At 42.3% G+C, this 22,930-nt stretch overlaps 1 protein-coding gene across 7 annotated transcripts in view; it reads left to right on the top strand.

The window, feature by feature from the left end:
* SPATS2 (spermatogenesis associated serine rich 2) overlaps positions 1-22,930 on the top strand; it is a 166,065-nt gene that overhangs the window by 87,244 nt on the left and 55,891 nt on the right. For all 7 annotated transcript variants that reach the window (XM_063610569.1, XM_055295002.2, XM_063610565.1 and 4 more), the window contains one exon: positions 5,993-6,260. In XM_063610569.1, the coding sequence (XP_063466639.1) occupies positions 6,236-6,260 (25 nt within the window). In that variant the 5' untranslated portion in view covers positions 5,993-6,235. The remainder of the gene's footprint in view (positions 1-5,992; positions 6,261-22,930) is intronic.

The raw sequence follows: 22,930 nt of genomic DNA, 5'->3' as shown, positions 1-22,930 counted from the left end.
AGTTGCAGTGGGCCAGGGCCGCACGGCTGCACTCCAGCTTAGGTGACAGAGTGAGCCTCTGTCTTTAAAAAAAAAAAAAAAAAAAAAAAAAAGTCCATTCTGCACCACCAAGTTTCGTCATGTGCTCTTACCTCTTCTTGTTCATGCTAGCCTTTCATATCTCAGCACCACCATCAATTGCACATAAAGTTTCAAAAATGCCTTTACCTTTTTGAAAGGTACACAGCCTTTACCCTTGCCTTCGTAGTGTTGATACGATTTCATAAACTAAAGGGTCTGCTCAGTTTTTACTGTTTTCGTTTTTGTTTTTTTAATTAAAAAAAACTTTAAAGTCTGACTTGCTGAAGTTACATCTGTATCTATTATCCTTCTGGTCAGTTAGTGACTGGTTAAAGGTTGTACTAAAACACCATGAGCTTGCACCCTCTGTCTGTAGATCTTTGTGTGTTGGGGACTGCCTTCAAAGCTCATAATTTTTAATTTCCACTGGGCCTTTTTGAGTCTTTGCTGCTGCTGTGTGGACGCTTATGGTCAGCCAGAGGTGTGTGGATAGTTTGGACCTTCTCCAATATCTGCATCATGAATATGTGGAACATTTACCAAGGTCCCCTGTAGTCTTTGTTTTCTGACACAGGGTCTTGCTCTGTTGCTGAGGCTAGAGTTCAGTGGCACAGTCATGGCCCTCTGCAGCCTCAGCCTCCTGGGCTCAAGCAGTGCCCCCACCTTAGTCTTCCTAGTAGCTGTGACTACAGGTGTGTGCTACCATCCCTGGCTAATTTTTAAATTTTATTTTTTGTCAAGGTAGGATCTTACTCTGTTGCCAGGCTGTTTGTTTGTTTGAGACAGGGTCTCGTTCTGTTGCTTAGGCTGGCGTGCAGTGGCACAGTCGTGGCTCATTGCAGCCTTGACCTCCTGGGCTCAAGCCATCCTCCCACCTCATCCACCTGAGTAGCTGGGAGTACAGGCACATGCCACCATGCCCAGCTAATTTTTGTATTTTTTGTAGAGACACAGTCTTGCTATGTTGGCCCGGCTGGTCTCAAACTCCTGGGCTAAAGCAGTCCCCGCACCTTGGCCTCCCAAAGTGCTGGGACTACAGGCATGATCCATGGCACCCAGGTCCCTTAGTCTTGTTTCTGGATTTCCCTTTTAAATTTCTATCTAATCTCCGGGTCTTTCGCTTGCACCAACCATGACAGCAACCTCAGGCTAGCTGAGCCCTTGGTCTTGCTTGTTTGCCACCAAGAAAGCGAACTGTTACTGCCTGTGGGTATGGGGTTTTTCTGTGCTTTGCTTCACAAGTCAGCCCCCTCTGTCAGTGAAGCTACTGGTTTTCATGGCTTTCCCTACCTTGGTAGAACTACCTTTCCCACTCACCTGGGGATATGTGATGGGAGCAGCCATAGACTGCCACTGTTCTTACCACAGGTTCAGTAGGTTTCTTGTGAATAACCACAGAGAAGATAACATTTGAAAAAAGACCTGAAGGAGATTGAGCAAGTATTCCATGTAGATAACTGTGGGAAATAACATTCCTGGCAGAGGGAACACCTTCAGGGCCCTAAGGTGAGAGCATATCTAGAGTGTAAAAGGGATGATAAAGAGGCCAGTGTGGCTCCAGTGGCGTAAAGGTAAAGGAAGGACATCAGAACAGACAAGACCGCTTAGGCCTCTGTAAGGACTGGCTTTTATTTTGAATGAAATGGGGAGCTGCCAGAGAGCTTTCAGCAGCAGAAGTGGGACATAATCTGTCTTACAATTTTAATAGCGGCCATAGTGAAATAGAAGCGAGAGTGGCAGAGTCGAAGACTCAGGATAAGAGATTCTCGTGATTTAGACAAGGGTAGTAGCAGTGGATGTGGTGAGAAGTGGTCCAGCTCTGGATGTATTTTAAAGGTAGAACAGATGGGATTCTTCTGATGGATTGGAGGTAGTGGGGAATGAACAGATGCAGGTCTTTATTTAAACGAAGTTTCCTGTTTATTGTCTGCAAATGATTTTTCTGTTCCCTTTATTGAGTCCTATAATTTTTAAGTCCTTGTATTGATTCCAGTTATTCTTAGATTGGATCATTTTTTGTTCCCTAATGTTATCTTCTATTTGTTTTCTCTGTTTTTTTTCTTCTGAAAGGTTTGCTTCATTCCATTCATTCTATTTTCATCTGTGTCTATTCTGTTTCTTGCTATTTCTGACTTCTTATTGGATCCATAATTTTTTTTCCAGTTTTTCTTTAACTTTGCAATCTGATTTACTTTCTGTCTATTTTTATCATTTATAGCTTTTTTTGAATTCAACTTGAATTCAAATTCTTATTTGAAATATTCAAATAAGTATTCAAGGAGGAATCTGCTTTTGGTTTGAGGGTTTATATTGTTTTCCAGGTTGGGTTCTTCATCTGTTGCATGGGAATTTCTTCTCTCATTGTATTTCTCTTTTTTTATAGTAGGTTTGATAGTTGCTATGTTATTTTTATTTATCTTCTTCATGTTATATGTGGATAGCTCTGTTAATACCTTTTTGTTTGTAGCTACAGAGTATAGATGAAATAACCTTGATATGCTTCTAAACTTCTTTGGGACCTACCTCACCCACCCCTGCTCATCCACTATGGTTAGTTGTTAATCGTTGCTTTCATCCTCTTTTTTTTTTTTTTTTTTTTTTTGACACAGTTTTGCTCTTGTTGCCCAGGCTGGAATGCAGTGGCGTGATCTCGGCTCACTGCAACCTCCACCTCCCGGGTTCAAGCAATTTTCCTTCCTCAGCCTCCCGAGTAGCTGGGATTACAGGCATGCACCACCATGCCCAGCTAATTTTGTATTTTTAGTAGAGATGGGGTTTCACCATGTTGGTCAGACTGGTCTAGAACTCCTGACCTCAGGTAATCCACCTGCTTCAGCCTCCCAAAGTGCTGGGATTACAGGTGTGAGCCACCATGCCCGGCCTCATCCTCTTTTCTTTAACCTGAGGACATGTGCTGTTGAGAAGCTTGCCACTGAACGGTTCAGTTATTTTTGGCAGATCTGAGTTCTGTTCTTTTTTCTAAAATCTTACTAAGTGTGCCCTATCCAGAGGTATATTCCATGTATCTCCATAGGCTTTGGCTGGTTCTCACAGCTTGGCTCAGTGTTCTGGAAGATGGTAAGTTTCAAATACTCACCCTGCTTTTCCTGAGGTCCCACTGTGGTTTGTAGAGGTTCTTAATCTTGATGGAATATTTTTTAAAACTTTCGCAGAATTACCTACTTCAGTCTCCTCTTTTCAAATTGGAAAGTATTTAATATAAGTGTACTCTCCTTTCCTTCTTGCATTGCATTTTGTAAATGTTTTTCCAGTTAGGTGTCCGGGTGTAAGAGTTCTATAATCCTTATAATGCTTAAAAAATTATTATTTTTCAGCCAGGCATGGTGGCTCATGCCTGTAATCCCACACTTTAGGAGACTGAGGCAGACTGATCACTGGAGGTCAGGAGTTCAGGACCAGCCGGGCCAACATGGCGAAACCCTGTCTCTAGTAAAAATACAAAAATTAGTCGGGTGTGGTGGCAGGTGCCTGCAGTCCCAGCTCGTTGGGAGGCTGAGACAGGATAATCGTTTGAACCCAGGAGGCAAAGGTTGCAGCTAGCCAAGATCACACCATTGCACTCCAGCCTGGGCAACAAGAGCATGACTCTGTCTCCAGAAAAAAGAAAAAAAAAAATATGGGCCGGGAGCAGTGGCTCACGCCTGTAATCTCAGCACTTTGGGAGGCCAAGGCAGGCAGATCACTTGAGGTCAGGAGTTCAAGACCAGCCTGGCCAACATGGTGAACCCCCCGTCTCTACTGAAAATACAAAAATTAGCTGGGCATGGTGGTGCATGCCTACAATCCCAGCTACACGGGAGGCTGAGGCAGAAGAAACACTGGAACCCAGGAGGTGGAGGCTGCAAGCTCCATCTCCTTTTTTTTTTTTTTTATTGTTAGCACATCTCGGCTGGCAGGAACTTATGCTTTCTTTACCCAGAAATCTTGGGCGTGTATCTTTAAAATGTTTCGTAATATAGAAAAACAGCATTTGTATCTTTGTAATTTAAAGGAGCTTCCTGCAGTATGGACTAATCTCATTTTGATGTTTCTGTTTTCCATGTTAAAATTCCTTTGCACTTCCCTCCTTTCATGTGAAAAAACATTTTAAATGGTTTGTTTTCAAGGCATGATAAATCTAAGTACTGGCAGCTGGCCTGCAAATGTAACAAACCGCACAGCTCATGCACCTAGGAGGTCACAATAAGCGAACAGAATGTAGAGGAGGGGTCAGCCCATAAAAGGGAAGAAAGTTTCGTAATTGGGAAATCAAAATTTAAGCAGAGAAGGAGATGGGGTATAACCTTATAAGGGGGATAATACAACTTTGGCAATGTCCGGGAAGATTGTAACCTCATAGTACTCAACTAGTGAGGACCTGGTGGAGGGACTTGCATGCTAGAAGATAAATTACCTGTTGTGACTGTCCCGGTGTGCCTGCCCACCAGACACCTGATCTTGGAAGACCATTATTATTATTATTATTATTATTTATTTTATTATTTATTTATTTTTTGAGATGGAGTTTCGCTCTTGTTGCCCAGGCTGGAGTGCAATGGTGCGATCTTGGCTCATGGCAACCTCCACCTCCTGGGTTCAAGTAAGATTCTCCTGCCTCAGCCTCCTGAGTAGCTGGGATTTCAGGCATGCACCACTACGCCCAGCTAATTTTGTATTTTTGGTAGAGACAGGGTTTCTCCATGTTGGTCAGGCTGGTCTTGAACTCCCAACCTCAGGTGATCTGCCTGCCTTGGCCTCCCAAAGTGCTGAGATTACAGGCGTGAGCCACTGCACCTGGCTAGACCGTTATTAAAAAAGTCTCACGTTTGCTGTTCTTCGTGCCTCTAAGTCCATTCTTTGGGTTTCTATGGTGAGTGTGTTTCTCACATTTCACATCCCCCCCCCCATATTTTTTATAGCTGTATTTGAGCTGGGAAACCTGAGGAGAGGTTAGATATAAGAAATTCTAGTCTCACATCTGTAATCCCAGCACTTTGGGAGGCCGAGGCAGGTGGATCACGAGGTCAGGAGTTTGAGACCAGCCTGGTCAAGAGACTAGCCTGGCCAATATGGTGAAACCCCGTCTCTACTGAAAAAAAAAAAAAAATACAAAAAATTAGCCAGGCCTGGTGGCAGGCGCCTGTAATCCCAGCTACTTGGGAGGCTGAGGCTGGAGAATCGCTTGAACCTGGGAGGCGGAGTTTACAGTGAGCCGAGATTGCACCATTGCACTTCAGCCTGGGCAACAAGAGCGAAACTCTGCCTCAAAAAAAAAAAACCAAACAAACAAAAAAAATTCTAGAGGAAGAGAATAGACCTTGATTTGGATGGGAAGATCAAATGGCTCATGCCTGTAATCCCAGCACTTTGGGAGACCAAAGCAGATGGATCACGAGGTAAAGAGATAGAGACTATCCTGGTCAACATGGTGAAACCCCATCTCTACTAAAAATACAAAAATTAGCTGGGCATGGCGGTGCACGCCTGTAGTCCCAGCTACTCGGGAGGCTGAGGCAGGAGAATCACTTGAACTCGGGAGGCAGAGGTTGCAGTGAGGAGCCGAGATCATGCCACTGCACTCTAGCCTGGTGACAGAGAGAGACTTCATCTCAAAAAAAAAAAAAAAAAAAAGATCTTAGGGAGTGGTAAGAGGTAACATGTTAGTTTGCAAAGCAGAGATGGGGATATTTCATATGAATACAAAAGATAAGAAGACTAAGAGAGCATACTTTCTACACTAAGAGGATAATATGATTCTAAGATTAAGTTTTCTTAAGAAAAATTCTGCTTTTCAGCAGCTGCATTTTTTCTATAGTACTTAAAACTAGTTTTGTATACAGAAATACAAAAGAAACCTTGTGGATGTCTCAGAAATTGTGTACAGATAGTCATTACTGTAATAGTATATGTGTGTTTGTGTTTTTCCCTCCAGAATCTCCCTGGAAAAGGAGACATGAATGTCTGCAATGATACTTCCTGACAAGAAGTTGATACAAGAAAAGGAAAGGAGATTAACAGCTAGCGAGCAGAATTTCGAACAGCAAGATTTTGTATTTTTTGCTTCCAACTACACACTTCCGTTGCCCACTTTTAAATCAGAGATACCTACACTCAAAACCCAGACAAGGCAAAAGGATACTTTTCTTGTATATTTTTTGAGATCAAAGAAACGGCAATGTCCAGGAAACAGAACCAGAAGGGTAAGATTACATGTGGGCATAAATTGTTAAAAGCATAGTTATAATGATCCCCATTTATAGCTGCATATTTAAAAACTGTCCTTCTAATGTGTTTTGACTGGTTTTACAAGTATTTGTGGATATTAGATGATCGCTTTGTGTATTACCAGTCTGGGAATTAATTCATATAACAATAGCTTTTCTACTTACACAAACTTATCAAATTATAATATACTTACAATCTTGAAGATGCATTTTTGAATACTGAACATATGTTAGGGAGATGTGTTAAGAGGGCTAGCTTGCTGCAGGATATTCTATGTTGTTTGAGTTGGCATTTTTCTAGAGAAAGGCAGTGGAGCAAGAGTAAATGTTTCTGGGTTTTGTTTCCTTCTTTAGCTTTCCTTCCGGGAATGTTCCTCTAGCTTCTTACCTAAAATGAAATACCGGGTGCAAAGAGTCAGGAAATAGAAGGGTAGTTATAATGGAGGGAAGGGCAACAAAGACTTTGTAAAACCTTTTTCTGCTTTTCTAGAATAGCTGCAAAAATTTAAAGGGACAAAGTGAACAACAGCACTAGAACTATTGTACGTAATTGGAATATCTTGATTAAAAGAATGATCATAGGTATCTTGGCATTTTCCCCTCATTCAGTTTAATTTCCAGTTCAAAGTTAATGTTCTTTAATTCAAAACAAAGCTTCATAGATCCAGGTCTCACATGTTAAATATGAAGAAAATGCTTTTAAACCTAATTTTGACTTGGTAATTCAAAAACCTCATAAGAAAGTAATAAACCAGATCTGTGGTTTCAAAAGTTGTAGCTTCACTGTGTAGTAAATCTATAGGAAGAGTCTGAGCTCTAAGGAATGCTTAGATTACTAAAGCTGAACTGTTCTATGGAATGAAATTTACCAACGGAAAAGTGTTTTTTAATAACCCAAGTTTGTTTTTTCTTAGTTGTTATAATTCAGTTTGTTTTTTCCCAGTTATGCTTGAAACATTGAGCATCTGTTTTCACCCTGCAAATGAGAAATACTATAGTAAAAATAGGGTTCTGGAAAAATCGAGCATTTAATTTTTCCTAAAAAAAAGTTAACTTCAGCAAATTACTTTGACCTTTTTAAAACTAGAGAGTCTTTATTTCGTGTCTGTGTTTTGCCAAAGCTGTAGAAAAAAGTATCATTGTGAAGCAGGATATTTCCCTAGCCCCTTTGCAGGAGTCTCTCCTTTACTCAGCCTGCCTCTCTCAACTCCTCTCAGGAAGGAGAGCACGAGTGAACAAGGCAGGAACTGGAGGGCATGAGTTCTGGAACTGGCTGGCTGCTTCAGTGCCAGCAGGGGTGAACTCTTTGTGGGCCCCGTGGCAGTGTCCAGGCTGTGGGTTGCCTGTGACCCCCGAAGCTCCAGAGGGCATGTTACAGTGCTCTTTTAGCTCTGCCATCTGTGGATGGCTTAAGTGTTAACAGCTCAGTGGGCCCTTTTCCCCGTTGCATGCGGTGGCTGCCCTCTGCCAGCAAGGGCAAAGGGCCAGTGTGACAGCCTTTTGTATCTGTACTCGTGGCTCCTGAGCTCTTGTCTGGCATCCAGGAAAAATGAGGTCACACGAATGAATCGAAGGATGGTAAACGCGGGAGATTTTATTGCTGATGAAAGTGGCTTTCAGCAGGAAGGGGAGCTGAAAAGGGGTCGGTGGGGTGGGGGTAGATAATCTTTTCCTGAAGTCCAGCTGTCTCCAGCTAGATTTTTCTCCAAAGTTACACCATCAAGCTGTCCCTCTAAAGTCAACCCACTTCTCTCCGACATCCTGACGTCCAGCTAGTTCTCCTCTCTGCTGGCTGAGTCTAGGGTCTTTATAGGCACAGAATGGGGCAGGGCGGGGCCATGGGTGGTTCAGGAAAAGGCAACAGTCAAACAGGAAAACAGGGATATAAGTTCTCACATTGGGCTGAGGTTTCAGGCATTTTGGCTTGAGGGTGGGGTTGTCACCGGTGACTCACCCTTTTCTGCCTAGAATTTCTCTGCCTCCTGTCCCCATCAGTTGCTTTTTTCTAATTACTATAAAATGAATTTAAATATTACTATAAAATGAATTTAAATTTTAGACTACAACATAGACACTAAGTGCTTACCAGTTTTGGTTGAACTTAGCCTAGATTTACACTTAGCTGGAAAGAAAGTAAAGCTTACGTGTTGTTGGGACTTTCTCTGAAACAAATCTATGCATGTAATACATTTGCACGTCTGATATTTGGTCCCATGAAATATAAAATATTACAACATTTCATTTATTCATTTATATGTTTAAAGTGTCATTGCTTTGGGTTTTAGTAGTCTAATCTGTAAATATACTGACTTTATCAACTTGGTTATACTACATTAAAAAGAAGGGTCTATGGTAGTCATTGTTCTTAGTGGTATTTCATTTACAGGCTCTCATTTTGTAATGAGTTATGTTTTTATTCAGCAATAGACCATGTTTTCATATTTTCCTTTTATCAGTAATACTTGTAAATTCCTTATTTAATGAAATACTTAGTGGAGTTAAACTTGAACAGCTTAAATTAAATGAAGTCAGTTTCAGTTAAAACTATTGATTACAGGCCGGGCGCGGTGGCTCACACTTGTAATCCCAGCACTTTGGGAGGCTGAGGCGGGCGGATCACGAGGTCAGGAGATCGAGACCACAGTGAAACCCTGTCTCTACTAAAAATACAAAAAATTAGCCGGGTGTGGTGGCGGGCACCTGTAGTCCCAGCTACTCGGAGGCTGAGGCAGGAGAATGGCGTGAACCCAGGAGGCGGAGCTTGCAGTGAGCCGAGATTGCGCCACTGCACTCCAGCCTGGGTGACAGAGCGAGACTCTGTCTCAAAAAAAAAAAAAACAAAAAAAACAAAAAAGCTATTGATTACTCCAAGCCTATTAGCCAATATCTAGCAGAAGTCAGAGCTGTGCTTCTTAGAGTGTGGGCTGTAGACCCTATTCCTGTCTGTGAACTGGAGAAGTATATAGAAATGAAGAGTGTTTAGGAACTCTTTGATAGTGATTTGACAGTGTGGCAACATCTAAGCCCTTTTAAACACAGTTTTATTGAGGTATAATTTAAATACCTTAAAATTTGCCCAAGTATATAATTTGATTATTTTTAGTAAATTTATGGAGTTGTGCACCATCACCAAAATCTTGTTTTAAAACACTTTCTGACTGGGTGTGGTAGCTAAAGCCTATAATCTCAGCACTTAGGGAGGCTGAGGCAGGAGAATGGCTTGAAGCCAGGAGTTCGAGATCAGCCTGGACAACATAGTAAGACTGTCTCAGCTGGGTGTGGTGGCTCACACCTGTAATCCCAGTACTTTGGGAGGCCAAGGCAGGAGGATCACCTGAGGTCGGGAGTTCAAGACTAGCCTAACCAACATGGAGAAACCCCGTCTCTGCTTAAAAAAAAAAATTAGCTGGGTGTGGTGATGCAAGCCTGTAATCCCAGCTACTCAGGAGGCTGAGGCAGGAGAATCACTTGAACCTGGGAGGTAGAGGTTGCGATGAGCCAAGATCGCCCCGTTGCACTCCAGCCTGGGCAACAAAAGCAAAACTCCATCTCAAAAAAAAAACAAAGACTGTTTCTACAAAAAATAAAAAAGTTATCCAATTATACTGGCACATGCCTGTTACATTCCCAGCTGTTTGGGAGGCTGAGGTGGGAGGATTACTTGAGCCCAGGAATTTGAGGCTACAGTGAGCTATGATACTACACTCTAGCTTGGGTGACAGAGCGGGACCATGTCTCTTAAAAAAACAAAAACAAAACCCTGTTTTCCTTATCCCCCAATATTCTCTTGTTTGTGATCAATTCCTGCTCCCTACCCCAGCCACAGGCAAATATTGATCAGAAGATCACTTTATTTTTGCGTTTTCTAGAAATTTTATATACACATATTAGTACAATATAGTTATTATGTCTGGCTTCTTTTCACTTAGTGTAATGTTTTTAAGGTTCCTCCATATTGTTGAATGTGTCAGTAGTTTGCTCCTTTTTACTACTGAGTAGTAGTATTATAACACATTTATCCATTTACCAGTTGCTATTCATTTTGGATTGTAGTTTGTGCTATTATGAATGATTGTCAATTATGTACATTGGCTTACAAGTCTTTATGTGGACATATGTTTGCATTTCTCTTGTGGAGGTACTTAGGAGTGGGCTTCTTTAACTTTGTAAGAAACTTCCAGACTGTTTTCCAAGGTGGTGATACACAGTTTTACAATCCCACCAGCAATGTATCAGGATTTCATATTTTCCATATCCTCACCAACACTTGGTATGGTCAGTCTTTTTTTTTTATTATAGCTATCTTAATAGATGTGTAATGGTATCTCATTGTGGTTTTGATTTGTACTTCCCTAATGACTAATGATGTTGATCATCTTTTCATGTGATTATTAGCCATTTATATTTTTTTTGGTGAAATGTCTGTTCAAATTCTTGATCCATTTAAAAATTTTGGAGTCTTATTATTGAATTCTAAGAGTTCTTTGTATATTCTGAATACAAGTTCTTTATCAGGTACATGATTTGTAAGTATATTCTCCCATTCCATGGCTTATCTTTTAATTTTCTTAATGGGCCGGGCGCGGTGGCTCACAGCTGTAATCCCAGCACTTTGGGAGGCTGAGGCAGGTGGATCACCTGAGGTCAGGAGTTCAAGACTAGCCTGGCCAACATGGTGAAACCCCATCTCTACTAAAAAATACAAAAATTAGCTGGGTGTGGTGGCGGGTGCCTGTAATCCCAGCTACTTGGGAGGCTGCGGCAGGAGAATCACTTGAACCCGGGAGGCGGAGGTTGCAGTGAGCCAAGATCACGCTGTTCCACTCCAGCCTGGGTGACAGTGTGAGACTCCGTCTCAAAAAAAAAAATTCTTAATGGTGTCTTTTAAAGAGTAGAAGTTTTAAATTTTGATGAAGCCCAATTTGTCTTTTTTTTTTTTTTCTGTCATGGATTGGGTTTTGGTATCATGTCTGAGAATTCTCTGCCTAACTCAAAGTCAGAAAGACTTTTTCCCAGAAGTTTTATAGTTTTATCTCATATATTTTAAAGTCTATGATCCTGTTTGAGTTAGTTTTTTTGGGTTTTGGGGTTTTTTTGAAATGGAGTCTCTCTGTCACCCAGGCTGGAGTGCAGTGGTGCAGTCTCAGCTCACTATAACCTCCGCCTCCCAAGTTCAAGCAGTTCTCTGCTTCAGCCTCCCGAGTAGACAGGATAACAGGTGCCCACCACCACGCCCAGCTAATTTTTGTATTTTTAGTAGAGACAGGGTTTCACCATCGTGGCCAGGCTGATCTTAAACTCCTGACCTCGTGATCCACCTACCTCAGCCTCCCAAAGTGCTGGGATTACAGGCGTGAGCCACCATGCCCAGCTGAGTTAGTTTTTATATGAGGTATAAGAGTCTAAGTTTACTTTTTTGCGTATGGATATCCAGTTGTTACAGCACGTTTTGTTGACGAGGCTATCCTGTCCTCCATTGAATTGCTGTGACACCTTTGTTGAAAATCAGTAGACTATGTGAAGATTTATTTCTGGACTCTGTTCCGTTACATTGATATATATGTCTGTCTTTATGCTAGTACACTGTATTGATTAGTATGGCTTTATAGTGAATATAGTTTTATAATAAGTAAGGAAGATACATCCTCCAATGATTTTTTCCCCCAGAATTTTTTGGGCTATTTTGGTTTCTTTACATTTACGTATACAATTTAGAATCAGATTGTCAGTTCTTACAAGAATATCTGCTTGGAATCTGATAGAGAGTGCACTGAATCAGTAGGCCAGTTCGTGAAGAATTATCACCTTAGCAATATGGAGGCTTTCAGTCCATGAACTTACTACTATATCTGTGTATTTATTTAGATCTTGATTTCTCTCAGCAATGGTTTACAGATTTAAATGTACAACTCTTGCATTTAAGTTTATTGTTAAATAATTTATTCTTTTTTTTTTATTATTGTTTTTTTTTAATGGAGTCTCACCATCACCCAGGCTGGAGTGCAGCAGCGCCATCTCTGCTGACTGCAGCCTCTGCCTCCCAGGTTCAGGAGATTTCCCCTGCCTCAACCTCCTGATAGCTGGGACTACAGGCCCACACCACCATGCCTGATTGATATTTTTTTTTTTTTTTTTTTTGTATTTTTAGTAGAGACGGGGTTTCACCATGTTGGCCAGACTGGTCTCAAACTCCTGGCCTCAAGTGATCCACCCACCTCGGCCTTCCAAAGTGCTAGGATTACAGGCGTAAGCCACCATACCCAGCTGTATTTCCAAAGGGTAGTTTTGCTACATATAAAAATCTTCAGCCAGGCATGGCAGAACCTGCTGAAGGTGGGAGGATTGCTTGAACCTGGGAGGCAAAGGTTGCAGTTAGCCAAGATCGCACCACTGCACTCCAGCCTGGGCGACAGAGCGAAACTCCATTAAAAAAAAAAAAAAAAAAAATTTCATCAATAATTTTTTGTTTCAGTACATAGAATATGCCATTCCATAGAATACGTCATATTGTTCCCCCATTGTAATGAGTCATTTTTCTCCTGTTGCTGTTAATATTTTCCTTTGTTTTTAGCAGTTTGACTATGATACATCTTATTGTGGATCTTTTGGGAATTTCATCAAATGTTGGCCATTATTTCTCCAAAAAAATATTTCTCTTTCCTCTCCTTCTTGGGATTCTATTACACATATATAAGTAAGTTTGATGTTTCCCTATCAGGTGACTGAGGCTCTGTTCCTTTTTCCCCAGTGTTTTTTTCCCTACTCTTTAGATTGTTTAATTTCTGTTGATCTCTTTTCAAGTTTACTGTTCCTTCTGCTGTTTCAGATCTGCTGTTAAGTCTGTCTAGTGAATTTTTCTTCTGGTATTGTATTTTCAATTAGAATTTCCCTTCATTTCTTGCCGGGCACAGTGGCTCATGCCTGTAATCCCAGCACTTTGGGAGGCCGAGGTGGGCGGATCACTTGAGATCAGGAGTTTGAGACCAGCCTAGCCAACATGGTGAAACCCTGTTTCTACTAAAAATACAAAAATTAGCCGGTCGTGATGACACAAGCCTGTAGTCCCAGCTACTTGGGAGGCTGAGGCAAGAGAATGGCTTGAACCTGGGAGGCAGGGGTTGCAGTGAGCCAAGATTCGCATCACTGCACTCCAACCTAGGCAACACTCTGTCTCAAAAAAAAAAAAAAAAAAAAGGAATTTTCCTTCTTTTTTTTTTTCTTACAGTTTCCTTACTGAGGTTCCCAGTTTGTTGAGTGATTGCAATTATATTTTCCTTTAATTATATGAAATAATTTAATTCATTGAAATAGTTTTCTGTACTTCTTTGAACATATTTATATTAGTTGTTTTGAAGTCTTAGTAAGTCCACCAACTGGACCCTCTCAAGAATCAATTTTCTAAGGCCGGGCACGGTGGCTTATGTCTATAATCCCAGCACTTTGGGAGACCGAGGCAGGCAGATCATGAGGTCAGGAGTTCGAGACCAGCCTGAACAACATGGTGAAACTCCATCTCTACTAAAAATACAAAAATTAACCGGTCATGGTGGTGCACACCTGTCATCCCAGCTACTCAGGAGGCTGAGGAAGGAGAAGCACTTGAGCCCAGGAGGCGGAGGTTGCAATGAGCCGAGATCATGCCACTGCACTCTAGCGTGGGTGACAGAGTGAGACTTCGTCTCAAAAAAAAAAAAAAAAAAAATCAATTTCTGTTTATTGGTATTTCGGTTTTTTAATATGTATGAGTCACTCTTTCCTTCTTCCTTCATTCCCTCCCACACTCCCTCTCTTACTTTTTTCTTTCATTTAGGTAATATATTGTGCTAACTCTGGATTCTCATTTTATTTTCTGAGAGTATTTGAAAAAAATAATTTTCTGGACTTAAGAATCTTCTTCCTCCATGTGTACAGCCAGTAATACATCTGTGCTTTTAAAAAAAAAAAAATCTAGTTTTTGCTTTTTAGCCTGGCTTTTTAGGGGTTGCCTCTGTGTCTGTAGTGCTTAGTGATCAGCCAGTTATTTGGACAGAGGTTTTGCTCTGACACTCAAGCCCGTAAGGCTTTCATTCTGTGCTGATTGATCTATGTAGGCTGAGGAGTACATTCAAGTTCAGACCATTCCCAAGTCTGCTTTGACTTTTACTTTCCTACAGCTTCTCTTGGGTCTCCTGTATGCATTTACCTAGTTTTCTGTTTAGCAAGCGGTGGTAGAGAGCTTATCTAGCTTTTCTGTGGCCCGTTCATTTGCATGATTTCCCTTTTAAATTTCCTACTTGTTTATCCTTCACCCAACCAAGACCCCAACTTCAGGCTGCAAGTTTTCTGTTTATTTCCTGCTGAGTTATTGCTTTAGCTGACAGAGCTGTGGGGTTTCAAGTCCTTTTCAAATCGAGTTAGCCCTATTGTTAGTAAAGCTGCTGATTGTCATGGCTAGCCCAGCCCTGGTAAAGTTAACTGTTGTCATGGCTAGCCCAGCCCTGGTAAAGTTAACTGTTCTCGAGGAAGCTGGAGATGGGGAATGGGAGCAGCCCTACTCTAGGCAAAGAAAGACACGGACTTCACTGTTCTTACTTAAGGCTTTAGCAGTTTCCCAATAATTTGGTGTCTGCCTTTGGTTGATTTCCAGAGCCCTAAAATGGTTGCTTTACTTTTTTTTTTTTTTTTTTTTGTGAGATAGGTAGGGTCTCTGTCACCCAGGCTGGAGTGCAGTGGTGGCGCAATCATGGCTCACTGCGACCTCTGCCTCCCGGGCTCAGATGATCCTCCTACCTCAGCCTCCCTAGCAGCAGGGACCACAGGTGTGAGCCGCCGTCCCCAACTAATTTTTTAAAAATTTTTTGTAGAGACTGGGGTGTTGCCATATTGCCCATTTTGGTCCCGAACTGATTTTGGTCCCGAACTCCTAGGCTCAAGTAATCCATCCGCCTTGGCCTCCCTAAGTGTTGGGATTATAGGCGTGAGCCACTGTGCCCAGCCTCGTTTTATGCTTGTGTTTTAAGGAGAAGACTTGCCTACCTCTTTACACCACCATAATCCTCAAGCTTCATTTTATTGTAGATTATAAAAGCATTGGTCTTCAAAGCATTAGAAATTAAAACCACAAAATAACAGCTAGTTCTTTACCCTAGATAGTTTGAATAACACTGAGCTAAATAATGGCAATAGTGGACAGGTCTTTAGACTGTAAGTGGCCTGTTTGTTCATATGGCTTACTAGTTAATTAGGTAAAAAATATTTTGCCAAAAATCTCCTGTGGGCCGTATCCTTGGATTATGCATACTATTTGTCAAGCAACCAGACGTCAAAAATCATGACATAAATACAAGAACCTTTGAAGAGAACCCACGGCAAATACTTGAGAACCTGTCATATTTATGACATGAATTTATAGGAGGATAGATATGCATAACCTTTTTTTTTTTTTTTTTTGTCTCGCACCGTTGCCCAGGCTGGAGTGCAGTGGCGCCATCTCCGCTCACTGCAAGCTCCGCCTCCCGGATTCACGCCATTCTCCTGCCTCAGCCTCCCGAGTAGCTGGGACTACAGGCGCCCGCCACCACGCCCAGCTAATTTTTTGTATTTTTAGTAGAGATGGGGTTTCACCGTGTTAGCCAGGATGGTCTCGATCTCCTGACCTCGTGATCCGCCTGCCTCAGCCTCCCAAAGTGCTGGGATTATAGGCATGAGCCACCGCGCCTGTCCCAGATATGTATAACTTTTTATATTTTCCTGACTGATCTCTGAGTCTAGCACTGGTTAGAAGAAAGCAGACTTGGGGAGTAATCCAAGGTTGGAAGTGGTCTTGTTTGTGATTCCAACAGATTGCTAATGCACTTTACATTGTTCCTAATTTCCTCTGAAGACAGCCTCTAGAGATTAGGGAAGGATGAGATCAAGCCATTATAACTTTTTTTATATTTTGGGAGTCCTGATTTTGTCAGATGATATTTTTCTCCTGTATCTGACTATATATCAGAATCATCCTGAACATTTAAAACATCTTTTTGCATCTCTCTCTCTCTGGGGATGGTACACTAGACTCTTTTTTTCTGTTTTTTTTTGAGACAGAGTCTCGCTCTGTCGCCCAGGCTAGAGTGCAGTGCAGTGGCGCGATCTCGGCTCACTGCTAGCTCCGCCTCCCAGGTTTATGCCGTTCTCCTGCCTCAGCCTCCCAAGTAGCTGGGTCCCCTGCCTCAGCCTCCCAAGTAGCTGGGACTACAGGCACGTGCCACCATGCCTGGCTAATTTTTTGTATTTTTAGTAGAGATGGAGTTTCACTGTGTTAGTCAGGATGGTCTCGATCGCCTGACCTCGTGATCTGCCCACCTCGGCCTCTCAAAGTGCTGGGATTACAGGCATGAGCCACCTCGCCTGGCCTTCTTTTCTTCTTTTCCTTTCTTTTCTCTTTTCTTTTTTGTTTTCTTTTCTCTCCTATCTTCTCCTTTTCCTTCTCTTCTCTTTTCTTCTCTTTTTTTCTCTTTCTTCTTTTTCTTTCATTCTTTTCTTTTCTCTTTCTTTCCTGTTCTTTTTTCTTTTCTTTCTTGTTTTTTTTTTTTTGAAATGGAGTCTTGCTCTGTTGCCCAGTCTGGAGTGCAGTGGCATGATCTTGGCTCACTGCAACCTCCACCTCCCAGGTTCAAGCAATTCTCCTGCCTCAGCCTCCTGAGTAGCTGGGATTACAGGTGCCCACCACCATGCCTGGCTAATTTTTGTATTTTTAGTAGAGACAGGGTTTCACCATGTTGGCCAGGCTGGTTTCAAACTCCTGACCTCAGGCCATCTGCCTGCCTCAACCTCCCAAAGTGCTGGGATTACAGGCGTGAACCACTGTGCCTGCCTTTTGTTTTTGTTTTTGTTTTTGTTTTTGTTTTTTTGAGACAGAGTTTCCCTCCGTCACCAAGGCTGGAGTGCAGTGGTGTGATCTGTGCACACTGCAACCTCTGCCTCTGGGGCTCAGGCCATTCTCCCACCTCACCCCCTCAAGTAGCTGGGACTACAGACACGTGTCATCATGCCTGGCTGATTTTTGTAGAGATGGGGTTTCACCATGTTACCCAGGCTGGCCTCGAACTCCTTGGCTCACGTGATCCACCTGCCACGACCTCCCAACGTGCTGGGATTACAGGTGTGTACCATCACACTGGGCCTAGAATTTCTTTTCTTGCTACGTAATTTTGCTGAGCTATAGAACTTTTGAGAACTATAGTAATGTGGTATAATTATTTTTAATAGATGTGTTTGAAAGTAACCATGAGTCCACTTCTTTCTTCTTTTATAAGTTCTATAACCATTTGATTTACATAAAGAAGTACTTAATAAAAATCTTTACAAAGTAAAATAAGGCTGGGTAAAGTGGCTTACACCTGTAATCTCAGCACCTCTGGGAGGCTGAGGCAGGAGTATGTATCACTTGAGATCAGGAGTTTGAGACTAGCCTGAGTAACACAGTGAGACCCCATCTCTACAAAAAAATAAAATAAATTAACGGCCAGGCACAGTGGTTCACACCTGTCATCCCAGCACTTTGGAAGGCCGAGGCAGGCAGATCACTTCGAGACCGGCCTGGCCAACATGGTGAAACCCTGTTTCTACCAAAAATTACAAAAATTAGCTGGGCGTGGTGGCAGGCGCCTATAATCCCAGCTCCTTGACAGGCTGAGGCAGGAGAATCATTTGAACCCAGGAGGCGGAGGTTGCAGCGAGCCGAGATTGCGCCACTGCGTTCCATCCTGGGCAACAGAGTGAGACTCTGTCTCAAAAAAAAAAAAAAAAAAAAAAAAAAAAAATTAACCAGCCATGGTGGTTGTGTGCCTGTAGTCCCAGATATTTGGGAGGTTGAGGCAGGAGAATCACTCAGGCCTGGGAGGTTGAGGCCACGGTGAGCCGTGATCCTGCCACTGCACTACGGGCTGGGTGATAGAGCAAGACCCTGTCTCTAAAACAAAACAAAAAAAAAAAAAAAAGAAAAGACAAAGTAAAATAAAACTTTTCATAGCTGAGAAATATGGGCCAGGCACAGTGGCTCACATCTGTAATTCCAGTACTTTAGGAGGCTGAGGCGGGTGGATCACTTGAGGTCAGGAGTTCAAGACCAGCCTGGCCAACATGGTGAAACCCCATCTCTACTAAAAATACAAATTAGCTGAGCGTGGTGCTGCATGCCTGTAATCCCAGCTGCTTGGGAGACTGAGGCAGGAGAATTGCTTGAACCCAGGAGGCAGAGGTTATAGTGAGCCAAGGTCACGCCACTGCACTCCAGCTTGGGCAACAGAGTGAGATTCTGTCCCAAAAAAAAAAAAAAAGAAAGAAGGAAAAAACATGCAACTCAACACTCTCTCCCTGAAAAATGTTTGATTTTTTATTCATCTCATTCAAAAAGGTTGAACTGTACTTTTTTGACAACTCGAAGACAAGATTTTATTCTGGCTACTCAAGTTGTTTCTTCTTTTTTTTTTGAGATTGAGTTTTGCTTTTGTTGCCCAGGCTGGAGTGGTGTAATGGCACAGTCTTGGCTCACTGCAACCTCCACCTCCCAGGTTCAAGCAATTCTCCTGTCTCAGCCTCCCAAGTATCTGGGATTACAGGCGTCCACCACCACGCCCAGCTAATTTTTGTATTTTTAGTAGAGACGGGGTTTCATCATGTTGGCCAGGCTGGTCTTGAACTCCTGACCTCAGGAGATCCTCCTGCCTCGGCCTCCCAAAGTGCTGGAATTACAGGCATGAGCCACCACTCCTGACCCCGTTTCTCATTTTTAGGAGTAATTTTTTTCTATGTGAAATAGACTGGTTTATTGATAGTGCTAGAAATGTTTTGAGCCTTTTGTTCACTTCCACCTGAAGTATTTACATTATTTATATACCATTTTAAGTCTATTATTTTCTCTAAAAGTTAAATTCCAAACTAAATTGTAAATTATATTTGTGGTTTTGGCACAAATTAATAATAGAGATCAGAGAAAGAAAAATGTAACTTAGGAGCAGCTCACCAGCTGGTAAATCAACTGCATTTGCTTCTCACGTACCTTCCGGTTCTTATCTGTTAGCAAGACTTCTTAGGCCGGGCGCGGTGGGTGGCTCACGCTTGTAATCCCGGCACTTTGGGAGGCCGAGGCGGGCGGATCACGAGGTCAGGAGATCGAGACCACGGTGAAACCTCGTCTCTACTAAAAATACAAAAAAAAAAAAAAATTAGCCGGGTGTGGTGGCGGGCGCCTGTAGTCCCAGCTACTCGGAGAGGCTGAGGCAGGAGAATGGCGTGAACCCGGGAGGCGGAGCTTGCAGTGAGCTGAGATTGTGCCACTGCACTCCAGCCTGGGTGACAGAGCGAGACTCCGTCTCAAAAAAAAAAAAAAAAAAAAAGACTTCTTAAATTCTTCCTAGTGATAATCATGCCTGCCATAAGATCATCTCCTTCAGTTACCTTTTTTTGAGTGTGTCCCAGCCACATAGTACAGTTAGTTGTGTATGATCTTCTTGAGGAGCAATCAGAAGAGACTTATGAAATACCATCCTTAGCCTGTTAGCCTTGTTCCAGTGTTTTGTTGCTTACCCATCAAAACTTTAAACATATTCAGCATATTTGTTTCTGCCTTAACTTAAGCTCATACTTCTTTTGTAGCTTCAAGGGAATAAAGAACAATTGTGTGACATCCTCTTTTTTAAAAACTTTGAAGGTAAATAAGAAAGAATGTGAACATGAGTAGTGGCATAAAACACTGACTGTTAGAACCAAACTCAATTTTTAAATTCCATCTCTGTCACTAGCTAGTTAGGCTGTCCTAGCAAGCTAGGAAATCTCTTTACTGCTCTAGGTCTCCTCTTCCTTTCCTGTAAAACGGCAAGATTGCAGAAGACTTGTGTGTAGGGATATCAAGAGGATTAAGTGAGATAATTCATGTAGAGCTCCTTCACAGTGTCTAGCAGAATGAAGCACTCATTAATGCCAGCTGCTGTTATGGTGGTCTGTTTAGCCTTTTTCAACTTGAGACCATTTATAATTCCTGTAACTCAGTAGTTCTCACCTGTTAGACCCATTGTTCCCTTTTTATTTATTTTTTATTATTATCTTTTGAGACAGAGCCTTGCTCCATCAACCAGGCTGAAGTGCAGTGGCACAGTCAGCTCACTGCAGCCTCAAACATTTGAGCTCAAGCGATCATCCTGCCTTAGCCTCTTGAGTAGCTGAGACCACAGGAAAGCACCTCGCTACTTTTTTTTTTTTTTTTTTTTTTTTTTGAGATGGAGTCTCGCTCTATTGCCCAGGCTGGAGTGCAGTGGCGCAATCTCGGCTCACTGCAAGCTCTGCCTCCCGGGTTCACGCCATTCTCCTGGCTCAGCCTCTCCGAGTAGCTGGGACTACAGGCGCCCGCCACCACGCCCGGCTAATTTTTTGTATTTTTAGTAGAGACGGGGTTTCACCGTGGTCTCGATCTCCTGACCTCGTGATCCGCCCGCCTCAGCCTCCCAAAGTGCTGGGATTACAAGCGTGAGCCACCATGCCCGGCCGCTACTTTTTAAAAAAACTTTTGTAGAGACAGGATCTCACTGTGTTGCCTAAGCAGGTATCAAATTTTAGGTTTCAAGTGATCTTCCTGGCTTGGCCTCCGAAAGTGCTTGGATTACAGGTGCGAGCCACTGTGCCTGGCCAAAATTTGTATTCTAACCGTTTTTAAGTGTATAGCTCAGTGGCATTAGTACATTCCCATTGTTGTACAACCATTACTGTCATTCGTGTCCAGAACTCTTTTCATATTGTAAAACTGAAACTCTATACCCATTAAACAGTAACTTACCATTCCCTCCCAGTTGTTGGCAACCACCATTCTACCTACTGTCTTTGTGAATTTGACTACTCTAGGTAACACATATTTAAGTGAGATTAAGCTGGGTGCAGTGGCTCACACCTGGATTCCCAGTACTTTGGGAGGGTCATTTGAGCCCAGGAGTTTGAAACCAGCCTGGGCAACACAGTGAGACCCCGTCTCTACAAAAAAATTTTAAAAATTACCCAGGGCATGGTAGGGCATGTCTTTAGTCCCTGCTTCTTGGGAGGCTGAGGTGGGAGGATCACATAAGCCCAGGAGGTTGAGTCTATAGTGAGCCAAGGTTGCGCACCAATGCACTCCAGCCTGGGCGACACAGCAAGACTCTTTGTCTCAAAACTGCCCCCCAAAGCAAAAATTTATTATTGAAAAGTTTAAAATTATAAAAAATAGAAGAGTATGAGGAACTCCTATATACCTGTAACTCAGGTTCAATAATTAGCTACATATGGCTATTTTTTTTTTTGTCTGTGTTTCCACCCACCTCCGACGGGTTTATTTTGAAGCAACTTTCTCCCACTATCTTAAGGAAAGACTTTTAAAATAAACCATAAAATGTACTAACCAAAATTGAAAAGAATTGATGTCAGTACATTATTACATATAGAATTAAGAACACCTGTTCATCAAAAGGCACAATTAAGAGAATGAAAAGGCAAGTTACAGAGTGGGAGAAGAAACTTGGATTATATTTAACGGATAGAGAAATACAACAAATCAGTAAGAAAAAGAAAACTCCCCCTCCCAGAAACTGGGCAAGAATAGGCATGTCAGAAAAGAGAATATCCAAATGGCTTATATATATATATAATATTATTATATTATTCAGTCTCTTTAGAAGTAAGTGAAATGCAAATTGAAACCCTAATGAAATAACTATAATACCGATCTCATACCAGAATCACTAAAATTGAAAAGAATAACAGGGCCAGGCGTGGTGTCTCATGGCTTTAATCCCAGCACTTTGGGAGGCTGAGGTGGTTGGATCCCTTGAGCTCTGGAGTTCGAGACCAGCCTGGGCAACATGGCTAAACCCCATCTCTACAAAAAGTAAAAAATCAGCCAGACGTGGTGGCGCATGCCTGTAGTCCCACTGTAATCTCAGCTACTCAGGAGGCTTAGGCTGGAGGATTGCTTGAGCCCGGGTAGTCGAGGCTGCAGTGAGCCATGATTATGTCACTGCACGCAGCCTGGGCAACAGAGTGAGACCCTGTCTCAAAAAAAAAAAAAAAAAAAAAAAAAAAACAGAATAATGCAAGCAAAAAGTGTATGGAGTGTATGGGGAACAATAGAAACTTGGCTAGGCATGGTGGCTCATGCCTATAATCCCAGCAATTTGGGAGGCCAAGACAGGCAAATCACCTGAGTTCAGGAGTTTGAAACCAGTCTAGCCAACATGGCAAAAAACCCATCTCTACTAAAAATGCAGAAATTAGCTGGGCATGGTAACATATGCCTGTAATCCCAGCTACTCGGGAGGCTGAGACAGTAGAATCACTTGAGCCCAAGAGGTGGAGGTTGCAATGAGCTGAGATCACACCACTGTACTCCAGCCTGAGCAACAGAGCAAGACTGTCTCACACACACATACACACACAAAAAAATCTCAAACACTGCTAGTGAGAATCTAAATTGGTACAGTGTCTTTGAAAAACTGACAGTATGTACTGAAGTTGAAGCTACACATGTCATATTTAGTTCTATTTTTGTGTATATTCAACAGAAGTGCATTCCTAGGTACACTGTAACACTTGTACAAGAATATTGAAAACAGCATTGTTTGTATTGTCCCAAAACTGGAAGCAACCCAGTTGCCCATCAC

This window comes from Symphalangus syndactylus, chromosome 10 (assembly GCF_028878055.3).
Source record: "Symphalangus syndactylus isolate Jambi chromosome 10, NHGRI_mSymSyn1-v2.1_pri, whole genome shotgun sequence".
Lineage (NCBI taxonomy): Eukaryota > Metazoa > Chordata > Mammalia > Primates > Hylobatidae > Symphalangus > Symphalangus syndactylus.
The sequence above is the reverse complement of the archived record's forward strand: the minus strand, read 5'-3'. Positions and strand labels throughout refer to the sequence as shown.